General features: G+C 40.9%; 1 protein-coding gene across 1 annotated transcript; it reads right to left on the reverse strand.

The window, feature by feature from the left end:
- Positions 1-1596: 1596 nt before the first annotated feature.
- fbxl3l (F-box and leucine-rich repeat protein 3, like) lies at positions 1597-8912 on the reverse strand. Its single transcript, XM_084085903.1, has 7 exons — positions 8873-8912; positions 8696-8771; positions 6640-7009; positions 6139-6261; positions 4933-5104; positions 2589-2803; positions 1597-2033 (listed from the first exon to the last, which is right to left on the reverse strand). The coding sequence occupies exons 3-7, from the start codon at positions 7006-7008 to the stop codon at positions 1602-1604; spliced, it is 1311 nt and encodes a 436-aa protein (XP_083942029.1). The 5' UTR covers position 7009; positions 8696-8771; positions 8873-8912; the 3' UTR covers positions 1597-1601.
- Positions 8913-14027: the final 5115 nt, after the last annotated feature.

Here is a 14027-nt window from a genome sequence, read left to right on the forward strand (position 1 = left end):
GGGTCCCCAGTTGGTGTCGGCTAGACCGCACTCTCGCATTGCATCATTCCATTAAGTGAAACATTGTTATAATCATCTAAATATTAGATATTGGTCAATAAGGCCTCCCCTTTGAACAGAGTAATATTAATATAATTGTTTTTCTTATTTTGTTTTATTAATTTATGATTTAATTTGAGCCAGCAATAAAAAGTGTCTCCAACCAAAAAAAGAGAAAAGAAAATCCATTTACATATAATACATGCATACAAACATACTATACAATACATACATACTGTACAGAAAAACTAAAGAAACCTCAAGTCTAAAGAATATTAGTCTCGCGTAGCCAGACCCCACAGAAAATGAAAAACAGCGACCTCTGCTTTTCTGATATTCTGTGGAGTCTGGCAGGAGTATAATGTTAGACTAGAGCGCAGGGAAACACCGGTTTCATGTCTGCCTATAGCGCATCACTTCCGGTTGGTGCGACCATGTTTTCATTCCCACTAACAATATTTCTACACGGAACACTAACACCACTTCTCCCAGAGAACATGGATGGTTTTGGTTATAAGCCCACTTGTTTCTATGATGAAAGAGTAATTTAAAATGTGAATATCTTTCCGTGGTTTTGTCCGCTCCGAGGACGCTATTGTTAAATTAGTTTCGGCTAGTTTCGAGGGGGGGAGGGTGGATCATGGTGGATGGACACGTGAATCCCGCCCACTACATTTGATTGGGTAAAGCGCGGCCCACTTCCTGATCTGAAGGCACGCCCACTTTTAGCCAATGCGCACTGGTTAGGACGAACCGCTCCGACAGATTCCACCGCAGGTCGGAATCTGTTCTTGAGAGATTAAAAGAATATAGACTGAAGCTTATGTAACAAAAAAATATTATTATTTTACATATAGTACAGTCCTATCAGCAACCAACAACTTGATTTTGCATGGCTGTGTTCATTCATCAGAATTCATCAAAAAGGAGCTGATAGCACACAATCATGTTCTTATTTGTCGTGAAGAGTCTGCAGTGACCTGTAAGCTCACTGATTTGACATAGTGCTAAAAGTGAACAGTAAAACATCGTAGTCCAAAATGTCATCACTAAGACAGTTCAGTGAATTTTAAAAGACAATTGAAACCGAATAAAATCAGCCTAAAGGTTAGAGCAGCACGTTTGTGACCTAAAGGTTCCCGGTTCAATTCCTCACACCGGCAGGAAAGATCTCGGTGGGGAAGTGAATTGCCATCATTATTTACACTATGTACTGCATATTTTTATGCAAAGTATAAAATAGTGGCTTAGTGGTTAAGAATCTTTTGAAAGTATGTCCTTATATCTAGCATCCCTATTCTGGGCATCTTATAATAGCCAAAAAAACAGGAGAACATTTGGCATAAATGTAAGATCTACCAGCTCACAATGTGTCGCAACTTGTAGATGTGATATTTTCATCAAAGGGAGTGCCTAGTATAGACCCCTGGGGTACCCCAGTTAATAAAGTACATAGGGTTTAAGTGGTTAACAACTTAACCAAGTCTGTCTGTAAACGTTTGGTCCTGATTTGTCTCATAAAGTGGTCCTACTGTACATGAGACCTGTCGCAGTACATCAGTCTACCAGGTGGGCATCATGTCGGGGAACCAGGCGCGTCCGAGATGCTTGGACACCTCGCTGTGGATCTGCTCCATGTTGTTGTACGTGTTATCCGGGATCAGCACCTCCTCCATGATGGACAGCTGTGTCAGCCTTCCCCCGCACATCTTCACAAACTCCACGAAGCCGCTGCAGGTCACCTCGCACTCGCCTAGCCCGATGGCGGTCAGGCTCCCGCACCGCCGGCCGATCTGGATCAGCTCCTCGTCCAGGGGCTCCAGGCCGTTGGCGCAGACCACCAGCTCCACCAGGCGAGGGCAGTTCAGCCCCACGCGGCCCAGCATCTCCTTGCTGACCGCCCGGCCGAAGTACAGGTGGGTGACAGGGGTCTCCTCGCGGAAGAAGGGCTCAAACTCCTCCTCGTAGATGTAGAAGTACATGACGATGTTGACCTTTTATGGGCAGTGGTGGAAGAAGATTTTCTTGCTTAAGCAAAAGTAGCAATACCACAAAAAATATGACCCTGATTCTGAATGTAGAAATACTCTGTAAAGTAAAACTCCTGGATTCAAAGTTTTACTTGAGTAAAAGTACAAAACGTATTGGCATCAAGTATCAAAAGAAAAAGTACTGATTATGCTACATGTCCCATTTCACAAGATTTCACAAGAACGTTTTCAAACATTTGTCAAAAACTTTTCCAAATAGCAGATCTACAAGCTCACAAAGCATTTATGCTATGTGTTGTGAGATTTTAGATCTGCCATTTTAGAATAGCAAAACTATAAAATAGGGCTTAATTGGTTAAAGTATGTTCTGTAATAATAATCTAAATCTGCAAAGTAAATTGTAGTGGAGTAAAAAGTACAATATTTGCCGCTGAGATGTACTGGAGTAGAAGTATAAATGATCTAAAAATGGAGATACTCAAGTAAAGTAAAAGTGTCCCAAAATTATATAGAATACATGAGTACAGTAAATGTACTTAGTCACTCTCCACCACTGACCTTGGGTGAATGTTGAATGAGGGCCTGCCAGCTGCTCCTCTGGATGGGACGGAAGGGTGCGTGTTCGTTGCTCTCGCTCACCACGTCGATGCGGAGATGCTCCAAGTGAACGTGCTTCTCAGACGACAGGGCGAGCAGCAGGTCATCGCTCAGCAGGTGGTAGTTCAACGCCAACTCCCTCAGCCCGTGGCACTGGTCTGCCACACACAGGATGCCTGAGCAACAAGAACCAGATTGTTTGTTTTTCCCCATTTCCTGAAAAGTAACGTTTTTGGATATACAAGGTTTCCTCCTGACAGTGACAGTCTATTGCAGTGGTTCTCAAACTTTTTCAGGTCAAGTACCCCTAAATGAATGCGGATTTGGCCGTGGACCCCCATCTGAAAAGATTTTCAGATGTGGTGTAAAAAATTTAAAATAATATTCAAACGTTTTCAAAGAATATCAAGATGTTTTTTAAATAGCTGATGTATGTAGGGCCCAGGGGGTCCCTGGACCCCACTTTGGGAACCCCTGCATTAGACCACAGACCACCATAACTCTGAGAGTGTACAAATGGAACCAAATGGACCCGTAAGGGTCCATTTGGTTCCATTTGTACACTCTCAGAGTTACAGCAACATAAGGATCCATTTGGTTACTAACTATCCAACATTTATCTGGGTACCCCCTGGAACTCGCTCAAGGACCCCTGGGGGTCCCCGGACCCCACTTTGAGAACCATGGGTCTATTGGATCTAATGTAGCCTATCGTAAATCATACCTCGCTTTGGACACTACTTGTATTAATACATAGATATTTACTATATAATCCTACTCTCCTACTACAGTATAATCCTACTTCCTACTATAAATCCTACTATCCTATACTGTTTCACTCCTCGATCTGAACTTGCACATGTGCATTGACCATTGGCATATGCAGTGAGTGAGGAAGCCAATTCTTCACTTTTGCCAAAATGTACTGTGAGCTGTTTATTAGCATTTTTGTGAACTCTTATTCAATTAACACTGCTGTACGTGGAGACCGGGGGAGTGACTCATGGGAGCAGTGCCAGGGTTGAATTTAATTGGCGTTAGGTGTTTCCAATTGTCTATTGTAGCATGCTGTATCTGGGCTCAAGGCCACACACGCGCACACACACGTGTGCACACACTCTCACAGACATTTTTGTCGAAGAGTCCTTGAGCAAGACACTGAACCCCTAACTGCTCCTTATCATCAGGTTGGTGCCTTGCATGGTTTCCTCCACTGTTGGTGTGTGTGTGTGTGTGTGTGTGTGTGTGTGTGTGTGTGTGTGTGTGTGTGTGTGTGTGTGTGTGTGTGTGTGTGTGTGTGTGTGTGTGTGTGTGTGTGTGTGTGTGTGTGTGTGTGTGTGTGTGTGTGTGTGTGTGTGTGTGTGTGAATAGGTGAATGTAATGCACATTGTAAAGGGCTTTGGAGAAAGGCTCTATATAATGCGCTGTTTACCATTCATATTTAACACACACACACACACACACACACACACACACACACACACACACACACACACACACACACACACACACACACACACACAATATGCCAGTAGAGAAAGACAAATCGGGCTCAATGGTGCAAAGTGACTTTGATTTAAGCACAGCAAGCAGCACACCCAGTGAGGTTGGGCAAGCAATACTACAACAGTAACAGAAATTCCCAATTAACAGAAACTCCCAATTCAGAATCCTTCAGACTACACCTTACCCCTTATTAGCACTCTCTCTATACACCTGCTTGCCATCCTTCTCTTTCGATTGATGCTAGTGACTGACCAAGACATGTAATACACTCTATTTTATTACCTTGATTATTGCTTTGCTTATTCTGATCACGGACTTGTAAGTCGTTCTGGATAAGGGCATCTGCTAAATGTATAAATTGTAAATGACACCCTCTGTCCTCACACCCATTAAAATACCATTTAGCAGAATAGATGATGATTTCAGTGTCTTTAAAATTCCAAATGTATCCGATTCTGGATATATTCCTGAATCCTGAGATGATAAAAACATGTCTGAACAATTTTGTTAACATGGCTCTCAAACGGAATGAAATAAGACACCAGGGTTTTGTATAACTATTTTGCTATTCTTTTTATCCATTATCCACACTTTGAGGATGCCAAAATATAATTCATCATTTAATATAATTACATTTAAATATTTTAATGTTTTAATGAATAGGGAAATATAGCACATCACAACGCAACATTATGAGCTTGTAGATCAGCCATTTTCACTACTCATCGTATGATGAAGTGTTAAACCTTGAAATGCATTATTTGATATAAAGTAACCATCCTCTTTTTGATCCACTGACCTGCGGGGGACACATAAGGACAGCTGTTCATCTTCAGTAGCTTCAGGGTGTCACTGTTGTTGGCCACCAGCACCTTGAGAGACGGGTCATCTACCGGCGTGTCCTCTATCTTAATAGAGGACAGCGACTTGGAGTTGACAAACACCACCATCAACGCAGACGCAAAGTGTGACTGAGAGAGAGACAGAAAGAAAACTTCAGAGTAGTCAATTATTTTTAACCCACTTTTGACTCCAGATTTAGTCGTCCGAGTTAGTCCGAGTTAGTTTCACATACCTTCATTTGATTGGCTCAGTGGCAGATCGGAACTACAAATGAACGACACCACCTTACTCCTGCTGAGCCAATCAAATAAAAGCTATGAAGAATGAGAAACTGACCCAGAACAGGGAACAGGAATGCCACCTTCTGGAAAAAGGGAACCACAGTCATGCACAGAGCCTGTTAACCCTCCCCTCACATTTCTGTGTTGCCCCACTCGCTCAGGTGCCAGTGAGGAGCCTCTACCAGGAGGACCTAATGCCTCCATCCTCCCATTCAACACCCCCCGCTGACAGGTGCCCCTCCCCCGGGTTCCCTCCCTCAAACACGGCCGGTGGTGTTCATCTACTGTACTGTAGATGCTCGGGCCAATCCAGATGCACTATGGTGGATTTGAACCTCTATATGTTTGATAAACTTCAGAACTTTTCGTGTGAGATACTGCCTGGTGTCATCTTGTTCTCTAAGCTCGCTGCTTGCTAACATTCATCCCCCATAATAAAGGAATAGTCTTAGGACCCCACCAGCTCTGTGGCCTTGTGGTTTGAGTGTTGCGCCCTGAGATTAGGAGGTCAGGGTTCAATCCCCCGGCTGGGTCATACCAAAGACTATAATGCCTCCCTGCTTGGCATTCAGCACCAAGGGTTGGATTGGAGGTAAGTCCCTGCGACATACTAGTGTCATGTCCAGGGGGTGTACATCAAGGCACCTCACGCTACAGAAACATGAGATACAGTAGGCTTCTGCCCTATGGACCACATAAGGTTACTTACTTAGGACCATCGAGGGTCTACTACATTCACAACAGAGTTGGATTAGTCACATTAGTTAGATATGACTATTACTCTTAATATGCTGTAAATAGGACTATAAAAGAGTTAAAAATGTGCACGCCTGCGTACATTCTAATAATATGTGAGTGCGTGCGTGCCTATGAGTGTATACCTGGCACATGTCCATGAAGCTAGGCCGAGCTGTTGAGATGAGCCCCAGGGTTTGAATGGTGCAGTTCACCAGCTGAGAGAGGATGTCGCACGCAGCCTCCGCAGACTCCGTACAGCTGTCCACCTGTTTACATTTAGATTTCATCGTTTTGGGAATCAAAAGAAAAAAATGAAACAGGAATTAAGCAAAGAAGGAGGTTTAAGAATCTTGGGCAGAGATTCTGGGACGGGACTCTCGATGTGTTAAACCCATTAGCTCAGACAGAGAGTTGCTGCGTCATGTTAACGACAGATGGTCTGAAAGCAGATCCCACATGGTTTATGACAGCTCTACTGACGGCCAGCTTCTGACACCTCTGCCTTGTGCCCTTCATTTTTCAAATACTTTCTAAATTTGTATTCAAACGTTACAGTCTCATATCACATTATATAATATAATATCCACATTATCGATATAATATGATATCCACATATTGCCCAGCCCAAAGAGAGAGGTTTTCACCTTGAAGTTGACAAACTGCAGGTGATGCCCGTGTCTCTTAATGATCTGTTGGATGAGGTCAGGGTGCGTGGAGGGCAGGTACGACGTGGCCGGCTGGTTCAGCTCAAACTCGAACCTCCTCCACAGGTCGGGGCAGTGGGAGACCTCATTCCAGTCTCGGCATACAGATGAGGCCTGCGCCCGGTCCACCAGGGACAGATGCTGGAAGATCTGCAGGACCACGTGATGAGGCAGGTTCCCCCAGTCCTCCATGTATCTGCCCTGGAAGCCTGAAGTGGAAACACTGGTCTTATTTCTCTTGGCACCGCCCTCCTCAGGTGTGGGGAATGTTCGACACGTTGATTTGACATTCATCAATCCTCGCTTCATTCTGAAAGAAAGCAGAGCAGTGAGACTGTCAATAATGTTTTTTGCTTTTTTTTTAAGGCAGCGTGATATCTGTTTGTTAAAGTGTGTTTTATTCAATAACAGGGGTTTCCCCGTCTCTCCAGCTCTATAGTAAACAGAAAATAAATGTTCTTGTCAGGTGACCAATTGTATCAAATCATACAGGTCAGGATAAACAAGTGAAATTGGATGTGATGAAGTAAAAGAAAATTGGCACTGGAACATCATAAAATGTAAGCTGATGAATTGGTTCTCTTTCCTGATTGGATGAAATTGCTGACCCACCTGAAAATGTATTTTCTGTTTACTAAATAGCTGAAGAGACAGGGAGACGCCTGTTACTGAACAAACACTCTATAGCAAACTATCAGAATATAGAGCTTTAGCGTTTTGACAAAAAACTTTAAAACCCAAAACAACGTAACATTGTTGCCTCAGCAGTGCATGATATGTAAAATGTATTTAATATTATGAGAGTTAAGATTTAGACAGTCCAGTCTGAAGAAGAGACAGGTAACACAAGTGCCAAATGATCTGTTACACCACAATAATAGTACAAAAATCACACATCTGTGAGCACTTTTCATAACTAATGTATAAAGACTTCATAATTATATAGTGATGTCATTTTGGGTTTGTTGTCACTTTTTAACAAAAGAATATATAAATGTATCACTGTCCCCTAGCTGAAGGTTAAGTAAGATGGGACTCCTCCTCCTAAATGCAATGCATTAAAAAGCCCTTGATTTAAAAAAAAAAAAAAAACGAATACTATTTATTTGTACTGTATCACTTACTGCTATGCCAATAATAGGCTATAACCATAGTGGTATTGCAAACGTGTATTTTACAGACACTAAACCAGGTTGTAAAAGGAAGTCAAAAGCAACATTAGGCTACTGAGTAGCCTAATGCTGCTTTTGACTTAGCCATGGATCCAAGACGGGGTCATCTGTCATGACCGTCATGGATGAACTTCAACCTGGTGTTTGCACTTTCTCCCCTTTTGGTGCGTACATCTACATAAACGTTCACATTTCAAATATAAAGTGCTTACCTCATGGCCACGGATGTTACAATTATGTACGGGCCCTCATAAATACCCGTATCTCCCGTATTGTTCAATAAAAATCATTTTAATCCGATCGGTGGCCATTTTTTCATAGAGTTATAATGTATCAGAGTGTAATACACCTCCCAACCTATCGGGTCGCGTAGTTGAAAGAATGTGGAAAAAAAATATATAGAAAATGGCCACCGATCGGATTAAAATGCTTTTTATTGTACAATACGGAAGATACGGGTACTTCCTGAGGACCCGAACATAATTGTAACATCCGTGGCCATGAGATAAGCACTTTATATTTGAAATATGAACGTTTATGTAGATGTATGGGCCAAAAAGGGAGAAAGTGCAAACACTAAGTTGAAATTCATCCATGACTGTCATATAATATATAACATTTATATAATATATGATTATGAATTGATTGATTGATGTACTTTATTTGGTAAGACATAATATATATATATATATATATATATATATATAATATATGACAGTCATGTATCAGCCAGGGCTACTTTTGACTCCACATCGCACACACAAAAAAAACAGGACAGGCTACACTCTATCTCTAGTTTTTATTTAGGAAGAAACAGTACTTACTTGACTGACTAACAATACGTCAACGTTCCGTCCAGGTTGTTGCACATACATCACTCAAGATTAGCCTGATGAAAAACTGGAGACAAAGACCCATCCATCCCATTATAAACACTTTGCAGCCTATATGTCATGTATAATGTATGCAGCAGGTAAAACAGTACATTTGTCAGGACCTACCTGCTGTAGCAGAGTATTGTTGTGTACTGGCTGACTGTGTGTTTATGCTGTATGAACACAGAAAGTGTTGCCATGTCCGCTTATTATAAGCGACTTTGGGCTTATTTTTCTGTGACGTTGCTTGTAAATATTGGTTGTTTGCTATTTTATTTGGGCTCGTTTCTAAAGTGTAGTTGATTATTTGGGCTTGTTTCCAAAGTGAAGTTGTTTATTTGGGCTTGTTTTTAAAATGTAGTTGTTTAATTGGGCTTGTTTCTAGTGTAGTTGCTTATTTGGGCTTGTTTCTAAAGTGGAGTTGCTTAATTGGGCTTGTGTCTAAAGTGTAGTTGCTTAATTAGGCTTGTTTCTAAAGTGTAGTTGTTTATTTGGGCTTGCTTCACAATTGTTTTTAAATGTATTTTAACCAGTGGTTCTCATATATTTTCATGTTGTCCCTCCCTAAACCCCATCTGAAAATGCCAGGAAGCCCCGTCTACCGTACCAGATTTGTGTTGTTATATGTTCCAAAGAATATTCCAAATATTCCACCTTTTATTTCAAGATTTTTTGAAAATAGCAGATCTACAAGCTCACGCGACGTGTTGTGAGCTTGTAGATCGGCTATTTTCAATGTATACACTACAGTATATAAGTTTAAAGTGCTGCTCATAATGAACTTTGGGCTTGTTTTTCTAGACCTGGTTGCTTATTTCTCTCACAAAATCTGGCAACACTGAACACAGACCACTTCGTGCACTCACTGAGAAGAAAGTAGGTCAGTGTGTCAATCTGGGGCGTGTGCATGTGTGCGTGCGCGCCATTGCGACAGAGAGATTAGTGGTGTTACGTGGTGTGTGTGTGTGTGTGTGTGTGTGTGTGTGTGTGTGTGTGTGTGTGTGTGTGTGTGTGTGTGTGTGTGTGTGTGTGTGTGTGTGTGTGTGTGTGTGTGTGTGTGTGTGTGTGTGTGTGTGTGTGTGTGTGTGTGTGTGTGTGTGTGCGCGCGCGCGCGCGTGCGAGAGAGAGGTAATGTAAGGTAAGGTCATTTATTTGTGCCAAGTCATGCACTAAAACATGCCCAGCCAACCTGGGTTTACAAGCAATGTAAAATGTAAATACTGGCAGTGGTGTGAAAAGTATTCACAGTTTTTTACTTAGGTAAAAGTATCAATAATGCAATGTAGAAATACTATAATTAATATGAAAGGATTGGTATCAAAATGTACTTAATGCACCAAAAGTAGGCTACTCATTATGCAGAATGTCCCATTTCACAAGTTTTCAAATGTATAAAAATATTTTTGAAAATAGCAGATCTACAAGCTCACATCGCATCATGACGCATTGTGAGCTTGTAGATCTGCAATTTTCAAATTGACGAAATGTATATAGGGCTGAACAGTGGTTACTGCATGTTTCGTAATAATAATCAAAATCTACAAAGTAGGCTAACTAGTAACTCACGTTTTCAAATAATTGTAGTGGAGTGCCTCTGAGATAGTGGAGTAGAAGTAAAAGTACTGACAATTGTAAATAAGTAACCGCTTGAAATTAAAAAGTTTGAGTTCCACTAACGTAACACTAACAGACAGTAACGAAGTAAATTTACTTAAGTACAATTTTGATGTATTATTTTTACTTTACTTGAGTATTTCCAATTTCCAATACTTTTACTTCTACTCCACTACATCTCGGATCCAAATATTGATACTAGTTACTTTGTAGATTTTGATTATTACAAAACATACATTAACCACTTCAACCCTATACATTTCGGCCATTTGAAAATAGCCAATCTACAAGCTCACAATGCGTCGCCATGCGAGGCATATGTGAGCTTGTAGATCTGCTATTTTCCAAAGATTTTTGAAAGCTTGAAATGGGACATTCTGCATAATGAGTAGGCTACTTTTACTTTTTGTACTTTATAAGCAGTGGTGAGCTGTGGATTTTTGAACTAGGGGGGCTCTATTTTATGACGTCACGTGCAAGCGCACGCACACGCATGTGCATAGCCGATCAGCTCAGTGCTAGTTGAAATACTGTATTCAACATGTGATTTTAATGTAATTATATTTCTTATTATTTAGTTGCATTGTTAATTTGTTGTTTTTATTTTTGTTTCAATTCATTAATTATTTTATTTTCCTTTTAGTTTTATATAAAAGCCCTTTACATAGATTCACCCACACAAGTACTTAAAATAATCATTCAACTTGTCTTTACTTGAATTACTTTTTTTTAAGACTTACATTGCTTTCAAAACAGTGTTTTTTAAAACAAACAAAAAAGACCCTTTTGCTACTCACCAAAAACAAAGACGGTTTTATGGAGTTGAAAGCCTACTCTACTAAATGGGAACACTGTGAGCCCCCACCTCTCGTCTAAAATACACTTTTTGGCCAGAAAAGAAAATATTTCACAGGAATTAAAACATGTTTTTGGTTACTCCACAGTGCCCTCTACATATCTGGTCAATGGAATTGTCCTATTGACCAGATTCTTCCTTCCGGTGAAATATTTTCTTTTCTGGCCAAAAAGTGTATTTTAGACGTGAGGTGGGGGCTCAGAGTGTTCCCACTTAGTATAATAGGCTTTCAACTCCATTAAACCGTCTTTGTTTTGGTGAGTACCAACGGTGTATTTTTTATTTTTACTACAGACGAGAGGCTGCGCTACCGCAGTGCGAGGGGAAAGAATGGAAAGTACCATAGCGTTAAGGAGAACTCCTTCTAACGCTATGGACCAGAGCTAGATAGGGATAATAACTTCGTGAGTGTCTGGTAGGCTACAGCTCTTGTGTCCTCTGCTAAGCGATTAACCCTTTCACACTCCATGGCTTTTCTCGAGTAGCCTAATGTTATGCAAAGCAGCCAGGTTGAGGCCATTGTTTAAGGTTTTAAAAACGGCTCGCCGCTGACGTGCGTGCTCGCGCGTGCATGTGGAGTTCCCAGCCCCCAGCCCCGATAGTAGCTTCGCTACCCGCGCACCCCCTACAGCTCAACCCTGTTTATAAGTACATTTTGATGCCAATACTTTTGTACTGTTACTATAGTACATTTTGAATTCCGGGCGTTTACGTGTAACAGAGTATTTATATATTGCAGTTTGATTGATACTTTGTTTTACTTAAAGTACAAAATGTGAGTGAATGTGTGGAGGCTCTGGTTATATCATGTTACCTGGAATAATGTTTCAAGAGGTTTAGTGGAGGTGCTTTGCTGCCCTCTGGTGGATGTTCTCTTTTTCAGCTTGTCCACAGGCCGGGCAACACCGTAGGTTGGCCGTGATCATTGCGCTATAGACCAATTATTTGTTTACTAACATTGAGCCTGGACGCACAGGTGATTGTTTCACGCAATCAATTCCCAACCTGTTTCGGGGTGCACTGGTTTCAGCACACCCCAACCCCCTCTTGTGTGTGTTGGCTAGTGAGACGCGTCCTAACGAGACCTGATATAATGGGTTTCGTTGCGCGCGTCGTCTGTTAAGGGGTCTATAAAAAGTAGTTCGCAAGCGCAAAGTTGCTCAGCGTTTTCAACTTGTTGTTTGGTTTAAAGACTACTTTCTTACTTAAAAAAAAGAAGCGAATAAATAACTGTGCCATTCATTTAGAAACGCTTACTGTCCAAATTGGTGAAATAATTTGAAAAATAAGGTGTGCTGGCCATTGATCACACGACGGTCATCTGTCACGACCGTCATGGATGAACTTCAACCTGCTGTTTGCTTTTTCTTTATTTACGATTCTGTACATCTACATAAATGTTCAGATTTGAAATATAAAGTGCTTACCTCATGGCCACGGATGTTATAATTATGTACGGGTCCTTAAAAGTACCCGTATATTCCGTATTATTCAATACAAAGCATTTGAATCTGATTTGTGGCCATTTTCCGGCCGAATTTTCTTCATGTGTTGCCTTTCAACTACGTGACCCTATCGGTTGGGAGGTGTATTGCACTCTGATACATTATAACTACATGAGAAAATGGCCACCAATCGGATTAAAATTATTTTTATTGAACAATACGGAATATACGGGTACTTCTGAGGGCCCGTACATAATTTTTACATCCGTGGCCATGGGTTAAGCACTTTATATTTGAAATCTGAACGTTTATGTAGATGTACGGGTCGTAAATGGAGAAAGTGCAAACACCAGGTTGAAGTTTATCCATGACGGTAATGATATGACAGTTATGTGCGAAACGATTTTACGGAGTGATACCACAATGAGTGATGAGGTCTCTGATAGTTGATTGAGCAGGAGGTCGACAGGAGTGTGTGATGCAGACTGAGTGACGGAGCAGAGCAATAATCACATTCATTGATCTGAAAGTCGACAGACACACGTTTTCAAAGGTTAGTTGGGCAATTATTATTAATGTACACGGTACAGTTTGAAGAGGACTTGTTTTTCCTGAGTGTTCTACTAAGATGTTGTACTTTAATTAGCAGGTACACCGAATGATGGAATGATTGTTTAATGCATTGGTTCCCTAACTTTTTAGCTCGACCCAAAAGAGAAATGTGATGTCTCCCCAGGAACCAAACTAGTGAAAATAGCAGATATAGGAGCTTGTAGATTAGGCTATTTTCACTACTTCTTAAACATGTGTTTTATAATTTATGGAATTTCCGTGTTTTTGGAAAATAATTGAATTGTTTCAACTTCATGAAAAATGTTTTAAGATAATTAAAACAAAATGGGGAAACTTAATTACTTGTGCCCCATAAAAATGTGTCTGCGACCCTCAAATTGGTTCGTTTAATGAATACTGGTCAACAAATTCATGTTAACCCAGGCCTTCAACCCTTGGGGCGTCGTGTGGAAGCTTAAATGGGAATAATAAACCTTTTTTTAATTAGGCCTACCTAACAATTTGACAATTTTATACGAACGTTTATTTTATAGACGACATTTTCTCCAACAATAAACTAGCCTGGATCCGTGAAACGAAATGAAAATTCAGGCTGAGTGTCAGGCAAACAATAAACGCCAATTAAATTGGTTTGTTTGATGTCAGGCGCCATCTTGTTGCAGGTGAAGCACATGGTGCAAATTAACACTTTGACCAGTGGTGAAAAAAGTGTTATTGGTACTAGGAGGCACTTTATATGGGTATATATTACATGTTACATCTGAACTGTGACTGCATTAGTAGCCTGGTGGTA

This window comes from Gymnoscopelus microlampas (genome assembly GCF_963454915.1).
Source record: "Gymnoscopelus microlampas genome assembly, chromosome: 18".
Lineage (NCBI taxonomy): Eukaryota > Metazoa > Chordata > Actinopteri > Myctophiformes > Myctophidae > Gymnoscopelus > Gymnoscopelus microlampas.

Bases quoted from the DNA above. Each gene is read 5' to 3' on its own strand.
- fbxl3l (XM_084085903.1), bottom strand. From the start codon at position 7,008: ATGAAGCGAGGATTGATGAATGTCAAATCAACGTGTCGAACATTCCCC. The intron at 6,262-6,639 runs GTGAAAACCTCT...AAATGTAAACAG, and splicing joins TGCAGTTTGTCAACTTCAAG to GTGGACAGCTGTACGGAGTC. The intron at 2,804-4,932 runs GTCAGTGGATCA...CTTGTTGCTCAG, and splicing joins TCCTTATGTGTCCCCCGCAG to GCATCCTGTGTGTGGCAGAC.